The 25936-nt window shown below is 47.6% G+C and overlaps 1 protein-coding gene across 4 annotated transcripts in view; it reads right to left on the bottom strand.

Moving 5' to 3' along the window:
- LOC120603479 (uncharacterized) overlaps positions 1-25936 on the bottom strand; it is a 73257-nt gene that overhangs the window by 8230 nt on the left and 39091 nt on the right. For 2 of the 4 annotated variants that reach the window (XM_039863919.1, XM_039863920.1), the window contains exon 2: positions 1680-1848. The exons of 1 other annotated variant lie outside the window; for it this stretch is intronic. In XM_039863919.1, coding sequence (XP_039719853.1) covers positions 1680-1766 — 87 coding nt within the window. In that variant the 5' untranslated portion in view covers positions 1767-1848. Of the gene's footprint in view, positions 1-1679; positions 1849-1997; positions 2291-25936 lie in introns of those variants that run through there. One more of the 4 variants, XM_039863918.1, reaches the window with a different exon arrangement.

The following is a 25936-nucleotide window of genomic DNA, read 5'->3' as shown; positions in this document are numbered from 1 at the left end:
CTGAACCTAGCCTGTCTGATCCAGAGTCCATCAACACACCATGCTGTTATTATTACTGCTGCCATTACTATTGTGGACTTTATATTCTGTACCAGATAGCACCTCCACGACTGCCACAACAGCTGATTGGACCAAGAGAAGTCATCCGGCCCAATGGCTGCCAGTATATAGGCTGGCCAGCAGCCAATGAGATAGCCTGGTGCAAAAGCTCCAACCAGTGGGAATGAGTGCAGTTAACTAAACCAGTCAACACTAATCAGGGCTGCCAGTTTGAATCTGGATTGCAGAGAGCTGGGACATAAAAGGCATGGAACTAAAAGACCTAACAAGATCGGATAATGCAAAGACAATGTGAAGACACAGCGGCAATGAGTAAGCCAACACCTTGGAGAGAGAGAAAAGGAGCAGATAGGAGGAAATGGTGAAGACCAGCACAGCCCCGTGCAGAACTGGCCATGAGCTCACTCAGCCGCAGGAGCAGGAGTCCTGATTGATTTCCCAGTGGCTAACCTGCATTCTGTGGGCCGTAGTCAAAATTCCTGCCTTCCAATCCCTGCCAGTAGCTTTACTACAACCCCCCATAGCTCAGATTAACCTGAGAGTTTCTGCTCTTTCAACCAAAATGAGGCTAGCTCAGCTTTTACCTTTCAATTCAATGCCAAGAATTGGAAGCAGCAAATGGAGAGGAGGAGAAGCACCAGGACGTCCCTCCGTGGAACCCCCAGGCCTGACACTGGCCAAAAGAGGCCAGAAGAAACAGCCCAGCCCAGTCCCTGTTAAACCAGAACCCCAGGTCAGTCTTTGGTGCCCTTCTCCAGCTATATTCACACCCTTAGTGATCTCACCACCATCTGGGTGACTCCAGGCCAGGCCTTTCCCTTGCCCTCCAGACATGTCCCTCCCAAACCTACTCCAGTCCAGGAAATTCCAACCCCACAATGCTAACCAGAGATCAAAAATCTTGGTGTCATCCCTGACCGCTCTCTTCATCTCATGCTATAATGTTCTTTCAGTCAACAAATCTTATTGGCTCTGCCTTCCTAATGTATCCATAAACTGACCACTTCTGACCGTGCTCACCAAGACCACCCTGGTCTGTGGCGCCATCTTCTGTCACCTCGGATAACTGCAACAACCTTCTTCTGCTTCTCTCCTCACCTCCTATACTTGTTCTGCACTCAGCAGTCAGAGGGGTCCCATGAAAACGTAAGCCAGATCTTTCGGTCCTCTCCTCAAAACCCACTAATCTCTCCCTTGCTTAAATTCTGGTCTCACCAGTTTCCCCTACAGACCTGCCTCTCTGACTTCACCTGCCAACCCTGTCTTCCTCTCTCCCTCTGCTTCAGCTGCATAGCCGCTAACTGTTTCTGGAAAGAGAGCTCCTTACCCCCTACCCTTGCAACTGCTGTTCCCTCTGCCTGGAGTGCTTCTCCCTCTTGCATATCTCTCTCCCTCATCTGGTCTGGGTCACCTGGCAGAGAAGCCTTTCCTGGGCACATTATTAATAATCGCCACCCACCTCAGTTTCCTTTCCCGATATATTTTTCTCTGTAGCACTTAAGGCAGTCTGACACACTATATATTTTACTTCCTCTTTATTGTCCATCTCCTGCACTAGAAAGTAAGCTGTGAGTGGAATAGCATCTTTATCTACTGTGTTTATACTTCATCCCCATTACCTTGAACACAGCATTTAGCATGTAGTAGGTGCTCAGGGAAGCTTTGTCAGATGGAAAAAGCAGCACACATAGACTTCCTGGAGACATGCCAGCCCAGCTGCCACCCTCTGGATGTTCTTAGGCCAGTCTCCTTGTTTCCTTGATCCTTCTAGTGGTAAGCCCCAAGGCCCTGTATCAACACATGAGAACAAAGGAGACTAGTCAAGAAGGCATTAGTCCAGATAGGTGGGGATTTCTTTTTAAATATAACTTTTTTTTCCCTTAATACAAAAGTCCTTGTGTCCCAGCTATTGGCTCTCCTGTCAAAGCTTGTCCTACCCTGAGAGCTTGGCCCTCGTTCTCTGTGCTCCCGCCAAGGATCCAATGTCACAGAGTCACTGGTGAGCAGCATGGGCTTTACAGGAGGTTCCCAGGGACACTGGAGCACATCACCTCCCTGCAGAAGGACTTGATGTTGGTAACTGATGAGCTGGTAACAGTAATCGAGCCATTGTACTGTTCTCTACATTTTCCTGTATTTTGAAATTTCCTTTACAAGAAAAAAGTGATTTTTTTTTTTCTGAAGTTCCTTCTCTGCCACACATCCCCAGAGGACTTCCTATTGCGCCTCTCTCACACCCTCACCCACCCACGACTTCTCTTTTCCCCTCTGGTTCTTATTTGACCAGAGAGCAGTTTAGCTCTGCTGACTAGCTGCCTGTTGGCCTACTGGAGTCATGTGGAGACTCTTAAAAACCTTCGATTCCTGATTGTCCCCCAACTGTCCAAGATTTAGAATCAAATGATCTTCTGGGGGCGGTGCTGGGCACTGAGTGTTAATAAATACTCCCTAGGTGATTCTAGCATTTTCCAGGGTTAAGCAACCATCTTGTCAACCCAGACCCACCTCTGATTCTTTGCTGCACACAGGGGTCTCCTATTAACAGGGTCCAGCCTCCTTGGAAGGCTGTTTAGCAACACCTTTTGTTACCTGAGCCCACCCCCTGGGGTCCCATCACAACTGCCTAAGTGACTTGAGGAGTTATTTCTTCCAAACCCAGACAATGTGGTTCATTCATCACTAGCGTGTCTGCTGGGTGAGTTCTTTCCATTACCTTATGCAACATGGATTCACTGTCACCATTTGAAAAGCTCAGAGAACCACACAGGAGCTGACCACAGCTCCGCTTCAGGCTCAGAAATTCATGAACAGAAAGGATCCATTGTCACAGAGTCACTTTAAGGGAACAGTTAAAAAACACATTCAAAGGACCCCAATGATAATGAGTATGCTAATGTGATTTCCATTGGGCGCCTGTGCTACCTCCAAAAAATGCTGTCTGATGTTCCTCACGGATTCAAAGCTTCTACTGAAGTCCACAGGGGATTTGGGTTAAAATAACATCAAAGTTTTCACTTAAATGGACAAAACTGGGGAGTTATGAATTAAGGCTGAGTTTCACGTTGACCCTGACACTGCTGACCTTGAGGGGGAAACACAGGCCCTGGAAAGTTTTGAGTGGAGTTTCTGGCCAAATAGCTGGTGCCTTTGGATTGACCATGCCAGCAAGTGTTAAATGGGAGTCCCTTTTACATGAAAAATGAACTCCGGAGGACTGGGTTAAAATCTCAGCTCTTCACTCACTAGCCAGAGGACCTCAAGCAGGGCAAATCGGTTCTCTGATTGAGCCTCAATTCCCCCATGTGTAAAATGGCATGGATGAAACCTGCCCTGCAGAGTTGCTTCCAAGATTAAAAAAGTACGTATGTGGGAGGGTTCAGGAAGTAGAAAACATCTTGGAGCTCTCCACCCTCCCAGCCAGGGTTGGAACCCTGGCCTCCCATCCCCAGCCCTTCCTACCCTCACTCGGCGTATATTTATGAAGTGAATCCTGGATGCTGGGTGCCGAGGAGTCAGCTGTGAACAAAACAGATGAACTCTGCTCTCAGCGGAGCTGCCATTATGGTAGGGGAGACAGAAACCAAACACACGAACAGATAAATCATAAGTAAGTGGAGACAAGTTCAGTGGAGAAGGGAAAGAAGTCTTTAATGAAAGGGACAGAGTTTTAGAGTCAGACAGACCTGAATTGAAATCTCAGATCACCCCCTCACTGGCTGTGAACTCTTGGGAAAGTGATTTTATCCCCTTGACACTCTTCATACATTCAATGAGTCCATTGATCATTCATCCACCCATTGAACAAATATTTACAAAGTTCTGTCTTGAGTCAAGCATTCTTTCCAGTGCTGGGGAGACCACAATGAATAAAACAGACAAAAAATCCTTGCCCTTGAGAGCTTAAACTCTAGAGGAAAAGAAGAGAGAGTGAACAAATATATAGATATCTGATGATGAAGGGAGATGAAAGGGTAAAGAATGATGGAGAAAGGTACTATTTTGTGTATGGCAGTCAGGGAAGGCCTCTCTAAGGAGGCGACACTTAATCCGAGGCCTAATAAAAATGAAGAATTAGCCGTGTGGGCATCTGGAGCAAGAACATTCCCAGCCAGTGGAGAAAGCAAGGCGAAGGCCTTAAAGTAGGACTGCGCATGGCCATTGGGAGGATTAGGGAACCAGAGACAAGGTATGTGAACAACCTGGCCAGCACCTGGCTCTGTAGATAGCAGTTATTGTCTGTGCCCCTTTCATGAAAAATGGGGGGTAAGTCATTTTCCGCCATCATGGGAGTTCCTGAGGGCTCTGCGGGTTGGCAACTTTGTCCTTCGCTTTGCTCTTCTTTTTTCTGAGTGGGAAACAGCAAGTCAAACTCCCCAGCCCACCTGCCTCTCTGTCTCCAGACAGAAGCCAACAGGAATGTGTGACTATGGTAGTGGCACTGAGGGGAGGAGAATGCGTAATGAACGATGGTCATTAAATAATAATGGCAGCGTCTTGATCTCTTTCCTCTCCGCAGCCTCACAAATTAGATGCCCTGGAAATGCTGTGCCTGCCGCCAAGATGCACCTCCATCTGGGGTAGAAGGCAACATCTGCTAAACAGCTGCATCTGGTTTAAGAGCGAGTACTTAATTAAATTACTCAGCTCTGGTTAGGGCAGGCGGAGCTGAGCAGGAAGGGGCAGGCCCAGTCACAAGCAAGTATTCCAACTCTCCCCAAGATGACTCAAACTCCTCTCCCATAGTATCCCTCCACTCACCTGTTGATCCCACCAACCTGGACATCTTCACATTTCCAAGACACGCCATGCTCATACCTTGCCTTTATTCAAGCTGTATTCTTGCCAGGAACACTCTCCTCCTGCCTGTCCAATTCCTCCATGTCTTTCAAAAGGCCTAACTCAAACATCAACATCTTTTCCATGAGGCCTTTTCCAACTTCCCAGGCTCAGTGAATTTCTTCCCGTGACCTCACATAGTATTTGTGCATTCCTTGACTGAAGTATATTATACCATTACGTTGCGGTGTCGCGAACCCTACCATTTTGTGAGCTCCTTATGGTTGGCAACCATGTTTAATGTACCCTTGTAATCCCAGCATTGCGCTGGACTCTTATAGATACTTAATAAGTGCTTGGTTAATAAATGGATGGGTGAAGAGATGGAGAAATGGAAGGATGGAAGGAAGAGAGGGGAAAAAGAAGGGATAGATGAACAGATGGATCCACTGATACCATCTAAATCCAAGCCACCATCATTTCTCTCCGGGACAAATACCACAGTCTCTTATGGGTCTTCTATCTTTTGCTTTTGCCTTCAATGGTCCATTCTATTCAGAGCATTCAGGAATCTTTTAAATGGCATTACATTATGTCACTCCTCTATTTAAAATCTTCCAGTAGCTTTCACAAACCCCAATAGGATCCAGCCCCTTCCTGTTCTTCTGATCTTTCTCCTCATTTTCCAATGTTCCAACTGCTTTAGGAAACAGCCAAGCTCCCTCACCTCAGGACCTTTGAATTTGCTGTTCCCTCTGCCTGGGACTCACTCCCCCTGGCTGTCTGTGAACCTGGCGTCCTCTTAGTCTACAGGGTTCAGCTCTAATGCCACCTCCTCAGAGAGGCCTTTCTTTATCCTCCTAGTTGAAATAGTCACCATCTTATTGCCAAAAGCAAAGGGGGCCTAATTCAGCCAACCAGGGCTTTATCTGCTGAAATCCGACAGGTTCCCAGTGCATCTGCTTCATCTGGGTTGGTAGTAAGGACCTCCCCCCAGGGCTAGCCACAAGCACCCCCTCCCATAGGGGCTTACTCTCCCTCTCCATCAACCGAAGATCCTTCATGAATGGGCTTTTCTGGAACTGCTGCAATTAAACCAATCAGAGTAACATTGGACCATTTGTTTACTATGGCACTTAGAGCTGGAATGGCTTGTTGTTTTGATGGTTTCTATTTTCAGCTCCGTTTCCTAGGGGTAGCAGGGAGAGGGTAGGCAATGAATCCTAGTCTATTCAAGCAAAAATATGCTTCAGTGAATCCTAGAATTTCAGAGTCACGCAATTCTAGATTCATTGTCATGAAATGTGAGCGCAGTCAAAATCTTTAATTTTAGTTATGGGTTCCTAGATTCATGAGATTCTAGAATCTTACCCATCAGAAAATAGAATGTTAATGTCAAACCAGATTAGACTCAAAGCCTTAGAGTGATGGAATGTTAAGAGATTCTCTCACTTGGTCGAGTTCTCTGCTCTAATATCATCTTCTCAGAAGACCTTCTCTGATGACCTTATCTACAATGTGCCCCCCCACCCCCCACCTACACTCTGTCACTCTCTGTTAGTTTTACTTTGGTTCATTTTTCCTCATAGCACTGATCACCACCTGACATCTGACATGTTTCTCTGCTTACTTGCTTATTGCCTGCTTCCCCCACATAGTGAATTAAGGTCAGGAACTCTGTTTTGTTCATTGCTTAAAAAGTACTTAAAACAGTGCCTGATATGTAGTAAAGACTTTTTAAAAATTATCCATGCATCTCACAAATATTTATTGAGTGCCCACTTCTCTTTTCGGCTCCTTGGAGATGATCTTTTCCAGGATAAGAGGTTGGTCTCATTTTGCACCCCAAATCCAATTGGTAGTTCAACACAGAGCACTGTGTTGAAAGGATGCTCAAGGCTTATCCAAGCTCCCTGGGAGAAGGTGATCAATTAGCGATCGATTAACAATGTCTGACACAGATCCAGCCATGGAGAGAGGCAGCCATCTCTGTGGTCTTTAATCTCACACTTAACAAAATTGAGGTCCAGAAGGGGCTGGAAGGGCACCAGAGTCAGCCAGCCTAGGGGTGCTGCACCCAGGGGGTCTGCAGCCAAAACTAGAGCCCCCATCATTCTGTCTGTGCCCTCCGGCCTCTCCTCAAAGTGCTGGTGCCTGAGCCTCTCTCTTGGGCACAAGTTTAATGTTTTCATCCTCCACCCAGCCCTTCAGCTTTCCTTTCTCCCAGACCTTCCCAAGTAGGGGTGCTGGAGTCCCTGGCTCTGAACCCCAGCCTGGGAACCCAGTTCTGGAATACTGCCTGAATGCACAAGCCAGTTATTTTTAAAAATCCAAAAAGAAAAAGAAGAAAGAGAAAACTCACTGCTTCAGTCTCTGCACCAGCCCTAGCTGAGAGAATAGATACTTGAAAGGAACAAAGGGTTTCCTCAAACACGGCAGATCAAGGGCTTGGCTTATGTGGCAACCAGTAACCAACTACAGCGCTTTGTGACAGATCCTTCAGAAGGCGACCGGCCTCTGTTCCTGTTGCAGTTTTTTTGGTTTTTTTGTTTGTTTGTTTGTTTTTTTGAGGGGGTGAGGGGAGCAGGGGACACCCTTCCCACCCCCACCACAGGTTGGGTTGCTTACAATCACAGACTTTGAGAACCCCTAAGTATTAGGAACCCAAAGGCCCTATGGAGCTTGGAGTCTGATACCCTCTTGGTCAGATGGGCAGACAGGAGCCCCGAGAGCTCAAGGTCACACAGGGAGCCATGGGCTAGTGCACTGCCCTCCTTACCAGGTCCCCTTTCAGGGAGGCAGAGACCAGTTATGTGGACCCGATTCCTCCCCATACACCCCTCTGGCACTCACCGCAGCTGCCTGGGGAAGCCTTTTCAGGAACTCTCCTGAATCTATGGGGTACAGTGTTTGTCCCCAGGTCTTCAGAGCCAGAATTGGTCAGTTCTGTGCTCACAAAAGGACTGTAGTTGAGCCCAGACTCCAGAGTGGACGGCATCCATTGGTTCATACAAGGTGGAGCGTGTGCTATCACCAGGCACTGATCCAAGGCCCTTGTGGGTGGTGCCTCCGGTGGGCGGCACAACCTTATTATGTAGGTATTATTATCCCCATTTCTCAGATGAGAAAACCAAGGCCCCAAAGACTGAATAACGCGTCTAGGGTGACATAGCAGTAATTGGTAGACTTGATGCTCGAACTCCAGTCCTCTTGTCTCCTAAACCCAATTCCTGTCGATCTCTCCCCTCTGCTCTCACCCCTTCCTTGTGTATCAGAAGTCTGCAGTGCTGAACCTGAATCATGGGATGGAGGCAGGTGCCAGAGGGGCCAGGCTGGGAACGGGTTGCTTCCCTCCAACGGATGCCATCTTGCACACAAGTCACACATTCGCCTCTAGCACAAGCCGGACTTTAACCAGAGAGTGGCACGGGTCCACCCGCTCCCCTTATCATCTTCCCCACTCCCTCTGCATGTGTCACTGTGTCACTGTGTCTCTTCTCATGGCTCTTTTCTACCCCACCTGTCAATCCGTGTCCTCTTCATTCTGTGGGCCTCTCTGAATCATTTTCTACCTCTGGATCCCTGTCGCCTCCTCTAAACCCTCCCACTTTCTCTATTCCTGTGTCTTCCTTTTCTCTCTCTGCATCTGTGTGCTCCTTTCTCTCTCCATATTCCCTGTCTGCTTTAATCCTCAGGCTCTGTGTCTCTATTGCTCTTGCCCCAGCCCATGTATCTCTGAGTTTCTATGTCTCTGTCGTTCTCTCAGAGTTCTCTCTCTCTCTCACTGTCACTCCGTCTCCCTTCTATCCTTCCCTTCTTTCTCTCCCTGTCACTGTCTCTCTCTTGCCCTACTCTTCTCTCTGTCTCTTTCTGCCTCCATCTCTCTGCAGCCTTCCTCACCTTCCCCATCCCCACCCTTCCTGAGCCTGCTCTTTCTTTCTCAAACCCCACACTGACATGTAATATTCCAGCAAATCCCAGCTTAGCTGTAGGGGGACAAGAAGGGATTGGTCAGGGGTGCTCCAAAAGGTGGGTTGGCCGAGGGGCGGGGGGAATGTCATGTTAAAGGGAACTGAGCCAGCCTCCTCCTTTTCTTCTTCAGAAATGTCTGGTTGCTTTCCTGGGAGGCAGACAAGAAAGTCCCTGGGATTTAAAGCACTAAGCTCTGATTCCTTCTTTTTAATATTTATAAAGAGAGAAAAGGGATAATTTCAGGAAGATCATTTCAAGGCGAAAACCCACATATTTTTCAATAGAATTATTCCAAAAGCCCCTTTCCAGCTCATTGGAGTGTATAATTTTGTAAGTTAAAGACACGAGGTCTGGTTTCCAAGTTCCCTAAGATGAAGCAGCTAAGTGAGGGCCAGAAAAGAAGTGTAAGATGAGAAGAGAGAGATGTCAACAGAGGAAAGGACAAGCCTGTTCCAGGGCCAGACTGGGGCACACATGGGCCAAGAGGACAGCAGCAGCCAGTGTCTCTGCCCAACCCTCCTCTCCTTTATCCGCGTCCCTCAACAAACCAGCCAACCTTGAGGCAGAACCATCGTCAAACACCCATTCTCAATGCTGAGACTTCTAAGTCCTACAGAGCCAACTGCCTGTGCAGAGGGTTCACAGGCTTCCTAAGCAATGAGTGTCCAGAGCTGCCACCAACATTTTCTTCCCCAAACCTCTTCTATACTTGGCCTTCCTCTTAATTGTCCAATTGCCCAAGCTGTCAGTCTGGGAGTTGGCCTTGGCTCCTCCCTCACCCCAGCTACTTATAATTAGTTAGCAAGGCTTGTTGATTCTACCACCCCATCTGGAATCTCCCTCCCTCCATCCATACTTCCATTGCTTAAGGTTGGGTCTAAACCTGGTCTAAACTGTTGTTATGGCTCCAGGAAGATTGGGGCCTATGTACGGGCTGACAGAGAGCCGTTTTCCTGAAGCCCAGCTGCCCATCACTTCCAGGGTAAAGACCCTGGCATCCATGATCCAGCCACAATCTAACAACTCACCCTCCCATCGTAAACTCCACTATGGCCAAAATGAATCACTCTCTTTTCTGCCTTGCCAAAAAAGAATAAGAAAAGTTTTTCTACCTCCAAACCTTGGCCAAGTCTCCTCCCTTCCCCTGGAAAGCAACCCTGCAATTTCGCATGAATAACTCCAACCCAACCTCAAGGTCCAGCTCAAATGCTACCTGTCCATGAGACATGGATCTAATCATTCCTAGTCCTTCTTTCCACAGGTTCTCTTTCCTCCTCTTTGACCAGTGACATTTATTTGGAACATGAGATGGGTTGCAGGGCCTGAGAACAGGCGAACTCTGAGGCTAAAATAGAGGGAACAAGAAGAATGATCACTCTCTCTGACATTCTTCCAAACCAGACCAAGCCGGACTCTGTGGTTCTGATGGGTACCTGAAATTGTTGGTGGGATCCCCTGCTAATAATTACAGTTATTACAGTAATGAACACTGTCACAGCAAAGATCAATTCCTAAGCATTCACTATGAGCCAAGCACTTGCTATGTGCTTTGTACACATTAGCTCACATAGTTCGTGACCACCCAATATTGTGGGGGCTATTATCACCCCAGTGGTACAAATGAGGAAAGTGAGGTTCAGAGAGGGGCAGCCGCCTACACAACATCACGCTGTGAGTCCAAGTGACGAGACTCTGGCTAAGCCAGCCCAGCTGCGGAATCCTGTGTGTAACCTCAGACACACTGAGAATGCTGACACTTCAGTGTCAGTAGGAACTAAGTGATGTAGTTCCTGACTCATTCCCACTGAAGGGGGCCCATTTGCTGTGAGGCCACGGCTGCCTCCCCTACCTTAGGCCTCAGCTTCCCCATCCTCTCAATGTCCAGTTCCCTTTTGAAAAATATAGACGTCCCCAGAGTACAACTTGTCTTCTTTCCCCTGGAGAAAGGCACAGCTAGGAGAGGCAGAGCACAGAACTTCAGAGGAAGTCCATGAGGCAAAAGCAGCAACACCCCACGCTGCCTCCATCCCAGCACCAGACTCAGCTCAACTTGATCAGGACTATTTCCTGGTCCAACTCTCAGAGCCTCAGTGATGCTAGCAGGCCATTTCCATAAACCTCTCGGACTCACCGTAACTCCTGCCAAGGGCTAGCCCCTAATTCTCAGACTCTGGCTTTGTCTCTCACTAGGGCTCCCTCGCCAGTCTCCCGGCTTTCACTCTATGCCTTCTCTACTAACAGTCTTGTTATTTTAAACAAAAATCACAAGGTCTCTTCTGCTCTTAAAACCCTCCATGGGTTCTCATCACAGTTAGGGGAATGCCCAACTGAGCATCCTGGTCCCTAGGCCCCTAGGCCTTCCTGGGCCTTGGGCACATCAGCCTGCCAACAGGGCTCAGGAAAAAACAGGTTCGTTTCCACCTCAGGGACTTTGTTCTTGCTTTTTTTCTATTCTTTTCCTGGCATTTTCCTTTCCTTCCTTCAGTTAAAAAGTCATCCCTTCCCCCAAGGTCTTTCCAGATCCTAACTATCCATAGTAGCTTCTGTCTTGCACACATTTACACCAGCAATGCCGTTCATGTCCCTGTATTGTGCAGTTAGATGTTTTAGTGTTTCTAATGTATTATCAATCAGAGGCAGCAAAATGGCAGACTAAGAAGCTCCAAACTCTCATCGTTCCCACAGAAGCATCAAAAACAAAAACCCAGAAACTGGACTGAACTAATATAGGAGCTTTGGGAAACAGTCAAATGTTTACAACAACCAAGTGTACACCCAATAAGAAAAGGCCACCTTCAAAACAATAGAAACATTTTGTGGCAGTTTGACTAGCCCTTGTCCTATTCTTTTCCTGGCACAATGATGGTCGTGGTCTGGAGGAGGCAGCATCCTAACCCCCGATTTCCCCTCTAAAATCAGAGGTTGGAAAGCAGACCCTATCTGTGACATTCTCCCCTGATGAGGGTGGCCTGAAGAACTGGTCCCTGTTTCAGCTAACTTGGATTTCAAGTAAGGAGAAGCAGCAGGCACTGCTCATGAAAGCTGCAGGGAGATTGTAGGCCCACAGATGCCTGGGTCTGTAGATGGTATATTGTATGTGTCCACCCATAATCTCTTGCCGCAGCCATCTCGATTGAATGCTCACTTGGTTTGACTGTTTTACCAAAATTGTGTATTAGCTTTGCATTACTGGAGTAAATGAAGAACAAAAAAGCTGTAAGACACAGAAAACAACAAAACGGCAAAAGTAAGTTCTTCATCAGTCATTACTTTAAATGAAAATGGATTAAACTCTCTAATCAAAAAACATAAATTGACAGAATGGATTAAAAACACATATTCAACCATATGTAGTCTACAAAAGACTCATTAAGATTCAAAGACAAGTAGGTTGAAACTGAAAAGACAGAAAAAGGTTTTCCATGTAAATAGTAACTAAAAGGGAGCTGGGATGGCTATGCTACTATCAGACGAAATAAACTTTAAGTCAAATACTGTTATAAGACACAAATAAGGACATTATATAATGATAAAAGTGTCAATTCAACAAGAAAATATAATAATAATAATAATAATAATACATATATGTACCAAACAGCAGACCTCTGATGTATTGTCCATCTCACCGCTCCCTGCATGCTAATTCCATGAGAGCAAGAACTGCATTTGTATTGCTCGCTACTTTGTTTCAGTGCCAGGCACCATGCCTAGAACACATTTGCTCAGTTCCCACTGTTCCCAGTAAGTGATAACAGAGAAAGCAGACAAGTAGCATCTGGGATTGTCACCAAGCTTCAGGTAGGACTGTTGGCTACTCACTGACTGTCCTCAGCTCCCAACTGCCCCCCTCCAGGAGTTTAAGATCCTTTCTTTGCCATCTTTGGGCCAATCATAAAGATGAGAATGAAGGTGTTTAGAAACTGTGGGCAACACGAGTCTCCCCAGCCAAGCACTTCCAGGAGCCAAGGGCTTGTGGCTGCACAACAGGGAGTCTGAAGGCCCAAGCCTGGGTGTACCATTGAAGGTCAACTGGTCTGATTTGTGTTACCTATGAAGACACTGAGGCCCAGAGAAGGCAGAGGATCAGCCAAAGGTCTCATAGCAAGCTCACGGCAGAGCTGGCATTAGACTCAAGTCTGCTGGCTGCTTACCACAAGCAATTTCTGTAAGTTGCCCTAGGGGCAGCCCAGGGACTGCCCATGAATGCAATTCCTCTATCTATTCTTTCTCCCTCCATTTCCTCTTTTACTTCTCCCTTTCTTCTCCATTTCTGCATGATACGCTTTGCTCATTCTCCATCCCCACACCATACCAGACATCTTGTGGCCTTTTCTGGTTTAAGAGTTATATCATCTTATTTGAGCCCCACGATGGCCTGTGAAAGAAGTGACTTTTTAAGCCCCATTTTACAGATAAGATAACTAAGCCCTAAGATAAGAAAAGGTCAGCCAGTGAAGAATGGGGGACAAGAAACTTGCCCAGCCTCTTAATTCCAGGGTTCAAGGCCTTGTCTGCCTTATCAGATGTCTCTGTAGGTATCAAGAGACTTGTTTCAGCAAAAACCATCATGCTTACTGCCAGCTTTCTAGAGAAGCCTTCCTCCAACCACAAAGACTCCTGGCTCCCTTTATCCTATAGATTTTCCCTTTCATCTCAGGATGACCATAGGCTATGGATGTTACTCTCCAAACTGGAGCATGCAGGGAGGCTAGGATCCAGACCTTAAACTGGAGGCATGGGTGAGGGTGTGAGGTGTGCCCAGGTCTGGACAACCTCAATCTCAACAAGCTCAGTGTACTTGCCACTTGATAGGTGCTGAGCCAAATGTTTTGCAGACATTATCCAAAATCCTGCCCATCATGCCCTCAAATGACTTTACTCCATGTTACTGTTGAGGACCCAGGGTCAGAAAGGGAAGTGGCTTGCACAAGAGCATTCACAGCCATTAGCTGGTCTGCTGGACATGCTCTTAACCTCTTCACTGTCTTAGGTCATGGACCACTGGGGTCTATGAGCGGGGGTGCATGAAAACCCTGAAATTATGTGCAACAGAGTATATATGAGTGTGAGGATTTTCCCAGGTCCCCTTGGCATAACTTGTTTTTTTCTTTTTGGGAGTAAGGAGCAGTAAGGATTGGAGTTAAGGAGGCCCAGGATAATCTTGCTCAAACTACCTGTTCAAGGCTTACTTCTGAAGGGACCTGATCCACATGGAGAAGGGGGCAGAACTGTGAAGTGATGGGGTTCTGGCCCAGGCGGTGGGAGAAGGCTACTAGGGCGTGAGAAGGCAGTGAGGCAGTGGGCAATTAAGAGGGGAGGAGAGGCGATGGGGTGGGGGGAGGTGGAGTTCAGAACTCAGTGGCTCCTCTCCCCAGTCAGTGGTGGGGATCCCAGAACTGTAGTCAACCATGGGGTATGGCGAGGGCCGAAGGGTGTGGGGAATGGGGAATGTTCCTTTGGGAGGCAGGGGACCCTAGTTCATCTTTGGGGGAAGACCCTTTGTGCCTTTAGGGAGGCAATGAGCAGTTGGCTGGAGGCCTCCTGTTCTGGCTGGCATTTCTCTCACTCTGGTCACTGATCCTCTCACTTTTCCTGTCAGTGAGGAAGCTGTTTACTCCCAGAAAGTCATTCATTCTCAGATAAGATCAGCTTCATTGTTAACAGAGAATTCTCACTTCCTGCTCAGGAGGAGGCAAAGGGTGAGATTCCAGCACTCAGGAGACCCCATAAACAGTCAGCGTGAGAGAGGGAGGCTCCAGAGAACGTGCTGTACAACAGCCCTTATCTTAAAAATGGGGAAACTGAGACACTAAGAAAGGAAGAGATGGGGAGTCAGTGTCAGAACTGAACGCCGATCTAGCCCTCCCAAGATTCCCAAGCCAGGCATCATTATGCATCCCATCAAAGCACCCCCTAAAATACCATGAGTTGGTTTTGATTTTAAGACTCAACATGCCATTCTAAGAAAACATACTAACAAAACATTCTGAAACAATATTTTAATATAACACTCATATGCTATAACATAACATTGAAATAACACATACCGACACAGCTTTACATTCTAATTCAACATTTTAGCACAGTTCTAACCCACATTCTAATCTAACACTCTAAAGCAACATATTACTCTAACACATAACATTACATAACATCCTGCTACAATATTATAAGACATAACATTCTAATCTAAGCTGCTAAGGCGATATGACATTTCTGTGTTATTTGAACACAATTCTAACGCAACACTCTAAAATAACTTCCTAAGTTATTACTCTAATTCTGAGGACACTGAAGGTCTAAGCCTCTGAATTCCACTGGAGAAGGTGACACTGAGAGCTCCAGTTATGCTAACTGGTGTTAATGGCTTAGTTGCAGATCAGGCCGCTGCCTCCCCCCATCCCCCCACTCCACACACACACATCTAGCCATGCCCTTTCTGCTTCCGATCTATGAGGTCAGAGCACTCCCCAATTCTGGGGACCCTGAGGACATAGGTCAGAGGGACCCAGCTGCCCAGGCTCAGAGAGGACTTATCTTCCCGAAGGCATGGTTTCAGGCTCCTTGACCTCTGGTGGCTACCTCTCCCTCTCTCTCTCCTCTAAGCCCTATGCTTCTATGGGGTGCGCTGGCATGGGGGCTGGTGAGGGTAAAGGAGAGGGAGGCTGGTTCTGATCCCGTTTTGAGCACACTGGGACAAGGGAGGATGATCCCAATATTTGGATCAGGCTTTTCTTTCCAACTACTACTCGGGTCACTGGACCAGAGGTAGGAAGATCTTCCAGGAAGTTATAGCCAGGAAGGAGTAAGAGAGTAGACCTTAAAGCAGCATTAACTCCTTCAGGCCTCAGGAAACCAGGCTGCTGGAGCTTGAGGATCTATGAGAGCAATAGTTTCAGAACTCTTCTTGGCCAAGATTCCATCTGTTTGTCTAGAATCTTACACTGGCTGTTCCTCTTCTCCCTGACTCAAAGTTTCCCACGATTCATTCCCTCACCTTTTTTGGGTCCCTCCTACTCCACTGTCACCACCACAACCTAAGCAGCCATCCTGTCTGACCAAGCTGTCTTAAACAGCAGCCCCATCTTGCTGGCTGCTCTTCCCTGCTAAGCAATCCTTCACAGTATATATCACTTTGTTCATTTGTCTCCTCCCCCAAATCCAAAGTTCTTTAACTATCCTGCACACTGGAATTACATTAGAACTGTGACTCCTCATCTGCCACTGCAGACCAATTGAATCAAGATCCCTGGGGTGGGGTCCAAGAACCAAGGATTTTTAAAGCTCCTCAAATGATTTCCATGTGTAGCCCTAAGCTGAGAGCCCCTAGCTAGAAAGTCAGCCCCCAGAGGCCAGGATCTCTTCTGGCTTGTTTAACAATGTGTAATGAATCATAAGTGCTCAATAAGTATCCGTTAAATGAATAAACACATTTAAAATATTTCCATTAATTTTTTTCTTTCACATGGCAAAAATTTTAAACAGTACAAAGTGAAAAGTGAATTTCCTCCTTCTCTCTAGGCAAAGGTGAGTCTTAAAAGGCAAGGCAGCATTAACCTGGCAAAAAAAAAAAAAAAAAAAAAATCTGAAAGAAAAGGCATGCCCTGCAGTGGGCATAGCACATGCAAAGGCCCTGAGGTATGACTCAGCATTAGTCTCTGACTCTCAATATTTTTGCCTTGGAGATTCTTTTACAATCTCAGGTTCTGTTAGCCTGTGCCCTTCATACCCTTGCCAATACCTTGCCAGAATGCTTCAACTCCTCACAAGTTCAGATTCTCCAAATTTCCTTCAAATTTCATTTTCTTCTTTAATCAATGGAGTGATGATCTTGACACCTGTGGTAGTGGTGGTAGTGGTGGTAGTGGTGGGTGATGGTGGTGCTAGTGCTGGTGCTGGTACTGGTATTCTGAGCATATAATGAAATAATAAATGTAAAATAGTATATAAATTGTAAAGTGTTGTGTATCATAATGACTGAGTACCCTCTCTGCCAGGCAGTTGCCTTGTTCTTTAGAGATGCTATCTCATTGGATTTACATAACACTGGTAGTAAACTATTGTGCCATTTTTCAAATAGGGAAACAGGCTCAGAGAAGTGGGGTGATTTGTCCAAGGCCACCTAAGTGGAACCAAACTCAAGAATTCTGTTCATCTCCAAAGGCTGTGGAAGCCTTAAAGTTTCTCAACCTCACAAGTCCCAGGTTTGTAGGATTTGAAAATTCCAAAGCTCCTGAGTACCAGGTGGCTAGGACAGGGCAAACAGTCTGGTTTCATGATTTATTTCACTCCTACTCCATTGTTTGCTAAAGGGAGGGGTTGGGGGTGGCTGGTGGCTGGGAGCCTGGGCAGTCCAGTCACAGGATGGACTTGTCTGATCGCCAGCCAATCCGGGCTGCCGGAGCTGGCGTTGGAAAGGGCCTGGCCCCATCTTGCCGGGACACTCTATCTTTGTCCCTAGACACAAAAGGGGCCTTGTCTTTACCCGGCAGCGCTTATTCCACATGCTCCCGACTGCCCCAGCCCCTCTGCCTCGAGAAAGGCCCACTTTGTCGAGTCAAAAGACTAACTTGTTTCTTTTTCATCAAAACGTGTTGACTGACCTGGTTGATTTATCTTGGGAAAGTGGTGGGCAAGGGAGGGGAATGAGGTGACAGAGACCAGCACAATCCAGAAGGCTGCATAGTCCAGCTAAACTTGGGTGTGGGCTCCTAGGCTTTACCTGAGACAGAGAGACAACTGCATACTTAATGTGATCTCAGAGAGTCAGGACAGTCCCACAGCCTCAGTAGTGGCAGAGATTCCACTATTAGCTATTCATTTCTTTGGATTTAACCTTTGAAGGCAGCTAATAATAAAACCTTCTATTGAATGGGAGTGCTCTGTCATCATACCTGAGTACGAATTAATTTTCCTGAGAATAGGGGTGAGCCAGTAGAAGAGAGAGCAAGCAGCAGAAAGGGGTCATCTAGAAGCCCAAGAGGGGGCATAGGAGAAAGGAAGAGTGTAAAACTCACAGATCAAGTGAAATTAAGTAAGTGACAAAATATAAGCAGATTTTCTCTTTGGTAATTTTTCTCCGAGATCAGTCCTCTCTCTGCATCCACCAACTTCATCGATCAGTCTTTTCATTCATTTATTCATTCATTCATCCATTCAAGAAATATTTGTTGAGCACCTACTCTGTGCCAGAGGCTCTTAGAGACACTAGGGCCACAATGGAGAATAAGGCCCTGCCTGCAGGAAGCATCCGCTCTTGTGGGGGCTACAGTCGAGAAACAAGTAAGCAAATGAACTAACATGATAACTGTGAAGGAACCGGGCATTGTGAGGAAATAAGACAGGGTGGTGGGCTGGGGTGGGGGTGGAAAAACTGCTTTGATCGGGCTCCCTGAGGAGGGGATGTTTGCCCTAAGATGCGAAGGATGGAAGGAATGCTGGGACCTGTGTTCCAGCCAGAGGGAACAGCACACCAGAAGGCTCCAACGTGGGACCGACATGGAATCTGCACTGAGAAGGTCAATGTGATTGGAACCAAGTGTGCGAGGAGAAAGCTGTAGGGGGAGGGGCCCAGAGGGGCAGGGGCCAGGTCTTAGGGCTTGCTAGCTCCTCAGTTATGCCCTTGGATTTTGATTTTGAGTGAAATAGGAAGCTGTAGGAGTGTGCAAGGGGGTAGCATAATCTAATTTTTACTTTTTAAAAATCTCCCCTGGCTGCTGTGTGAAGATGACTGGATGACCACATCCGGGTGAGAACTATCAGTGGCTGGGCTCACAGGGGTGACGGTAGTAAGGGGGAGAGTGGATAGAATTGAGATGTGTTTTTTAGACCTAGGACACAGATTATGAATGAATAAATAAATGAATGAATGAACAGACAAATGCATGAGAAGTTGGAAGACGTAGGTCTAGTCCCTATTCTGCCAGTGAGTTTCAGTGTAACTTGTAACCCTGGGCAAATTCCCTTCCCCTCTTGGGGTCTCAGTTTCTTCATCTATGAAATAAGGCCCAAGGAGGCTGGAACAGCTGACACTGAGGTCTCCTACAGCAGGGACAGCCAGCCTTAATTGAGTTCCTGAGCCCCTGATGTTCTCAGAGGCGGGGACTATGATCCAGTTACTAATCCAGTCAGGCCTGGCTGCCCAAGGGCAGCTGTGGAAATTTGGTGTTGATGCAGTGACTCATGCTTGGTCCTTCTGCTGTTAGCAGAAACTGGGACAACCAGGGGCCTCAGACTCCCCCGCAGGCTCAGAAGGGCTGGCAGGATGCCACCACACAGCTGGGGGAAAGGCGCAGGCTGCCAGTACTGGGCATCCTGAGTCCCCCTGGGAACTGATGTTCTAGCCACTGCAGCCACCATATCTTCCCACCCAGTTCAAGCTTGGCACCAGGGCTGTGCCCCACCTTTGTGGGTTAACAGGAGATGCTGGCAGGAGAAGACCCACTGTGTGTCCACACAGTCCTCCCTCTGCCTGGCACTTGATGAAGTTGGCATTATTGTCCTCATTTTATTGATGAAGAAACTGAAGTCCAGAAAGTCATGGGTGGCAGAGCCAGGAGTCCCAATCAGATTGGACTAATTCTTTGCATTGCTCTCCTCTGCATCCTAAGTATGGAGAGAACAGGGGCAAAAAAGAAAGAGAACCTAAATATACATTAATAAATATAGAAACGTAAACTCACATCCTTGTGTTTAATTGGGGTTGAGGACTTTCAAACAAAAACTGCTTCTTTTTACAGCCTAAGTATAGACTTTTTTGCAATGTGGATAAACCACTTGGTTGTTGTTCACAGCTCTTTTGCTGCTCATTTCTTCATTCCCATTTTCAGCAAATATTTATTGAGAGCCTTCCACATGCCAGGGATTCTGTGAGGCTCTGGGTAATGAGATACAATGATTAACAAAAAGTGACTTAGTACCTGTACTCACTGGCTTTTACAGTAGGGAGGGTGAGATGGATATGAACACAAACTTTTGGAGACTCTATAGGCATTTTATAATTGTGACTTTAAGTAAGTTACTTCCTTCTCAAGCTTCGGTTTCCTCATTGTAAAATGGGATGGTTAGAGTTCCTCTCTCACAGGTTCTAGTAAAGATTGGATATGATATCGCCTGGCTCATAATATGTGTTCATTAAATATTCGCTGTTGCTGTTATCATTTGCTGTGCGTAACATACCTTCAACAGCCTTCTAGTGGATAACTCTTAGTGTGTGGTCCACTAAGAAGCAGATGTCAAGACTGGATTAGACACATAAGAGATTTTGAGAGAGGGAGCAGGAGAAGATAGGGAGAGTCTTCAAGCTTGCAATGATGGGGATGGAGAGGGGTGAGAAGGCAGGTTAGGTAGGAAGAGTCTCGGACTGTTGTTCAATTGCAAGAAAGGTTCAGCCATGCCCATAGGGACTCCTTGAACCAAAATCATTACCGGAGGAGTTCTGCTTCTCCAGGATGGGCCTGCTTCAGTATCCCCATCATGCTCAGCCACTGGCTGGCAGCAGCCCACAGGAAGCGGGGGTTCAGCACAAACAAAGTTGTACATCCCAATGGGCAGCAGCTGGGGCTGTCGGTCGAACATGGTGCCTACAGCAGGAGATCAGAGTGGTGTATTTTTATGGCTGCCACAGAAACCAGACTTGGCTCTGAAGCCAGAGTCCTCAAATCCTGCACCAGCCCATCGAAATGAGTTCATGCAGCATGCTGTGCCCCAGTGGTAGGAGAATTATGGGAAGGGTGCTTGGCCAATATTAAGAGAAATAGATTCTGGAAAAGTATGAGATTGAGCAAGATGGAAAATATGATGGGAGCCAGACCAAATGAAGGCCCCGTTGGACTAAATACTGCTGACTTCAGAAAGGGGAAGTTGGAAATGCTCTTGCAACAGTAAGGCAAATCCAAAAATATACCAGAGGAGACAGCTGCTGAGAGTTCTTGCTGTTTAGGAGACGTGAACTCTGGTGAGAGGTACTATTGCCACAGAGAAATGTTGCTGGGGTGCCTGGATCCCACTCAATCAAAGGGTCTGGGATTTCTAAGGAAACTTCCCTGCTCAGTGTGGGAAACGGTCTTTCACTCATCTGGTCCAACCCTCTAATTACACAAATAGGGAAATTGAGACCTGAATGGGAACAAGAGTCATACAACGTCCCCTAAGAGTTAGTTATAAGCTGCTGAACTGAATCTTGAGCCAGGATTCCTGACTCCCCAGGGCATGGCTGAGTCCTCTATAGCCAACCCCACCAGCATTTACCAAGGCTGTATGATATGGGGAAATGGGGTGGGAGGGGTGGGTGGCAGGGAGGAAGAAAAGAGAGGGCAGATACCCAGAGAGGGAGATGGACAGGACTCAGAGACGGGATAGAATGACATCCAGAAAAGGATGTGGAGGCTAAGGTTCAGAGAACGGTACGAGAGCTTAAAAAGGGATGGAGAGTCAGAGGGGGTGGGCCTCAGAAGACAGGAACCCTGACAGAGGGACAGGGGCTTGGACACGCACGTCCAATGGCTGAGTTCAGGCTCTTGAGATTCACTCATCCTGGCAGGACCACCACTACCGCAGGTGGTCCCCCCACCTCACACCCGTTCTCTGGGACACCTGTGCTACCACCCAGAGTAGGAGGAACAGACACTCTTGGGCATTAGTCAGCAGGTGGAGGTTAAAAAAAAGAAGCCTTGGTGGCTCTTGTGAAAAATGCATTTCCCAGTTATGGGTGCCAAGGGGCTGCCACCTTCCCTGCACCCAGCAGCTGGGCTCCACCACTGGGTCGGGGGTGGAGTGATTAGGCACAGAGGAGGAGGGACCTGGAAAGGGCAGGGACTCTACTCCCAAGAGGCCTTTCTTCCACCTCACAGCTTTGAAATGATAATACAGACAATGATACCATCAGTAGTATTGCTCGAGACTGTCATTACTCTTGCCACTGGCCCAGGTATGTGAAGAGGGCTCTGATCCCCACCCTTCCCAGGGACCATTCACTTCCCAATGCCCCATATCCTGGGCCATGCAGAGGGCATGGTGAGTGTGGGCCTGCCCAGGAAAGTGGCCTATGTGGAGGTGCAAGTTGCAGGGGATCTCAGAGTTTCTCCACTTCAACCCCTACCTCCCATTTCACAGATGGAAGAGCTGAGACTCTTGGAGGGCAGAGATAGACCAGCATCACTTAGAAAGGTGTCCTGTCCCCCACTGGGACTTAAAAGAGCCTGGTTCCAACAAGAGAGTGAAGAATGATGGCTACCATTCATTCATGCTAAGATTCATGCAAACCTAAGCAATTCTATGAGGCAGGTATTACTGTGAATCCCATCTTCTACATGAGGAAGTTGAATATAAGTTGCCAAAGGCGGCAGAGCTAGAAACTGGTGGAACCAGGAACTGAACCCAGGCAGGCAGTTCCCAGGCCCAGGGCAGTTAATCACCAGGCACCCTGTCTCTTGTTAAGCAGGCAAAGACAAAACTCAGGTAATAATTTGATTGTTTACTTGAAGCTACCATTCACTGGCACTTATAATGGTCGGTGCTGTGCTGAGTGCTCTAGGTATTTATTCATGTATCTACGTACATGAGTCATCCAATAAACACTGAACATCTACTATATGTCAGACACCAGGCATACAGCCATCAGAAAGAGAGTTGGATGTCTGCCTTCCTAGAGCTGATGTTCTAATCCTCATACGATGATATTTTTCTCCCCATTTTTAGATGAGGCACAGAGAAGTGGTGTCGCTTACCCAAAGTCACATAGCTAGGAGTGGCGAAGCCCAAATTTGAGCCTGGGCCTGGCTGAGGCCTCGTCCTCTGCTTTTAAAGAATCCTTTTTAAAGCAATATCCCCAGAAGGGCTTGGACCAGAGGCAGCTGCACTGGTATCTGTCCAGGGCTCAGACTGCCTCAGAGCCCTGAACACGTCATCTTACCCAGCCTTAGCCTCGGTTCCCAACTGGCAAGCGGGCTAATGGCCCCATGCTCTTCAAGCTGTTGTGAGGATTCCTTCCCTCCCTCCCTCCCTCCCTCCTGTCTTTCCTAACACCACTTTGATGCCTCCTGACATTACAGACATCATAGTTTATGAAACCCCTCCTCCTCTTCTGGAGGTTATTTTTGTTCTATTTTGCAGAAGAAAAAAAACCCAGGGGCTCAGAGAGATGAAATGATTCACTCAAGGCAGTGACCCGATCTGAATTCGAGCCCAGACATGTGTGCCACAAAGTGGTCCCAGTCAGGGGCCTGGCAGGAGCTGATGGCGCCACCTAGTTGGGACATTTGATTCAAGTTTAATAAAGGAATTAATTACAAGGGGGGTGGACGTGGTATAAGAACCCACAGAGGATAAGGTCACACCCCAGGGCTGGTGCAAGGGGATTTATTATCAGTCAAAAGGGTAAGAAGAAAGAGAAGCTGCTGTCATCAGGAGACACAGAGAGAGAGAGAGAGAGCCCTATGATAGCAGCTGTGGCCTTCAGTTGGGGGTACACAGCTAGTCTGAGCCGACCCTGCAGGGATGAAGCTGGGAATAAATATCCCAACCTCCCCCTCCTCCATCCCATGTGCTCCCCATGGGCCAGATCCAGCTGGAGGCCCGAGGACAAGGGAGGTCAACCTGAAGGCCAACCTCGCAGGACAGAGAGCAGGAAGAAAGGTAGGAAGAGAATGCAGGAGGAAAACCACAAGATCTCCAGTCAAAGTTAAATGCTCTTTTCCTATTTACTGCTCTTCACTTATAATTGCACAGGCACAGCAGGTTCTGCTGCCTATACCAGAAAGGTCACTAAAGAATGTGTAATAGTCAGTATGGCTAGGTCATGATGCAGAAACAAACACGTCCTAATTCTCAAGGCTTCAAACGGGGTAGAAAGCTTACAGCCTGCAAACGTCACTTGTTTTTGTAAATAACATTTCATTGGAACACAGTCACAAGCATTCATTTATGCATTGTTCACGGCTACTTCCCCGCTACAACAGCAGAGTTGGGTGGCTAAAACAAGCCTAAAATATTCATTATCTAGCCAAGAAAGTTTGCCAGCCCCTGGCTTTAAAAAACAAAGGTTTCCCACTCATATTACATGTCCATCTCCAGTTGGCAGGGCCCTTGCTCCCTATTGTCCTCAGTCAGGCACCAAAGATGGCGAGCCCACCAGTCTCCCTGGCAGGTGTTGGAGATAGTGAACACTCACCATCCCTTAAAACCTCTACCAGGAAGAGGCATGCCTTACTTCTGTGCACAGATCTTTGGTTAAATCAAGTCCCATGGCTATGCCAACTTCGAGGAGCAAGAAAGAGCAATCATTCCATGTGCCCTGCACAAGGAGAACCAGCAGTAGATGGTGGACAGCACTCCTGACAACCGCAGCGTGTGAACATGGCAAATGGTGGTGAAACAAAGGAATAAAGCTGCCAGCAAACCTCACCAGACTTTCAACTGGGCACAGGGCTAAGCCAGCAGGATGAATCCAGGTAGAGAAACTGGAGAGAACAGGCATGGCACCATAGCCTTGCTCCCCATCCTCCTTTATTTTGGCGTCTATAGAAACAGAGGCAGAAAGATCTCAACAACCTTGAGACTAGAGGGTCCCTGGGTCCTTTCCTTAGGACTCAGACTTGAATGTGTGTGCGTGTGGTGTGTGTGTGTGTGTGTGTGTGTGTGTGTGTGAGATGCAGCGTGCAGAGGCTGGGGTGGTGATAGCCGCCCAGGGGTTTCTTTCTCTTCCCTTCAGGAATCAGGAGCTGGTCAAGCACCCAGGAGATGTTGGCTCAATTGCTGGCTTTATGACCAGTTACCTCCCCACTATGTGGACTCAGCAGATCACTTCACCTCTCTGAGCCTTTATTTTCTCAGCTGTAATCATTTCCTCACCATGTGATTCTCAGGACCAGCAGCATCAGCATTGCCACGAACTGATTAGAAATGCAAATTCTTGGGCCTCTTCACATCCAGTGAATGGAAACTCTGGCTGGGGGCCCAGGATTCCTTGGTTTTGACAAGTCTCTCAGGTGACTCTGATGCTCTCTCAAGTGTGAGAACCGCTGGTATAAAGTGAAGCTTAAATGAATTGAGATGTGCAAAGCCTTGGCACATACCTGCTTTTCCTGCAGCCTTCCCCACTCTCTGTAAACGACGACTCCATTCAGCCAAAAAGCCTGCAGTCATCCCTAATGAGGGTTCTCCTACTCCGAGTCTGTATTTTAAAATGTACCCAAAGGTGCTCCTTCCTCATCACCTTCTCCACTCCAGTGGCCCAGTCTCCATCCCCCAACGCTTCCTTCCGCAATAACTTCTCAGTCTATCTTCCTGCCTTTGCTCCCCGTAGTTCCTCCTCACCCCAGCAGCCAGGCAGATCCTCCTCAAAACTAAATCAGATTATTCCACTCCTCCACTCAGAGCCTCCGATGATTCCCCTCTCACTCCAAAGAAAATCCTACAGGTCCCTGCTAGGTCCGACTCCCAGTGACTGTCCACCTCCTCCCTGCCCACATGCCCCCTTCACTCTCTGCTCCGGCCACACCAGCCTGTCCTCTGCTCCTCCAGCATGCCAGACACACATGCAGCTTGGGGCCTGGGATGCAGCTGTTTCCTCTGTCCAAACCCCTCTCGGGATATCCCCAGGGCTCATGCACTTACCTCCTTTAGATCACCATTCAGATATCACCACCTCAGAGAAGCTCACAGGGTGCTGACCCCTCCTCCTGCTTTGTTTTGCTCTGTAGCTCCATAGCTCGCCACCTAACATACATCTTTATTGTTTCTGTCTATTGTCTGCCTCTACCCACTCAGACATGAGGTCCGTGAAGCAGGGACTGCCTGTTTTGTTCACTGCTGTATTCCTAGCACCTGCCACACAGTAGGACCTCAATAAAATAAATCTTCGTCGAGTGAATAAATGAATAAATAAATGATTTTTTAAAAAAACCACCAACAGGTAAATGCTGGTTCTCTTCTCTGCCCCTCCTCTCAATGACTTTGTCCCTGGCAGGGCCCTGGCTGTAGTCAGCAGAAGGCCGCCCCCATGGGTACTTCCAAGAATAACACCACTGAGAGACCCCAGAGTGAAGGACTTTGGCTCCAGCATGTGGCTCTGGAGTCAGCAGGTCTGCATTCCCGCCTCTGCTCCCCCACTGTCTAGCTCTGTGCCATG

This window comes from Pteropus medius, unplaced genomic scaffold (assembly GCF_902729225.1).
Source record: "Pteropus medius unplaced genomic scaffold, Ma_sr-lr_union100, whole genome shotgun sequence".
NCBI classification, from domain to species: Eukaryota; Metazoa; Chordata; class Mammalia; order Chiroptera; family Pteropodidae; genus Pteropus; species Pteropus medius.
Note: the sequence above shows the minus strand (reverse complement) of the source record. Positions and strands in the feature narration are given on the sequence as shown.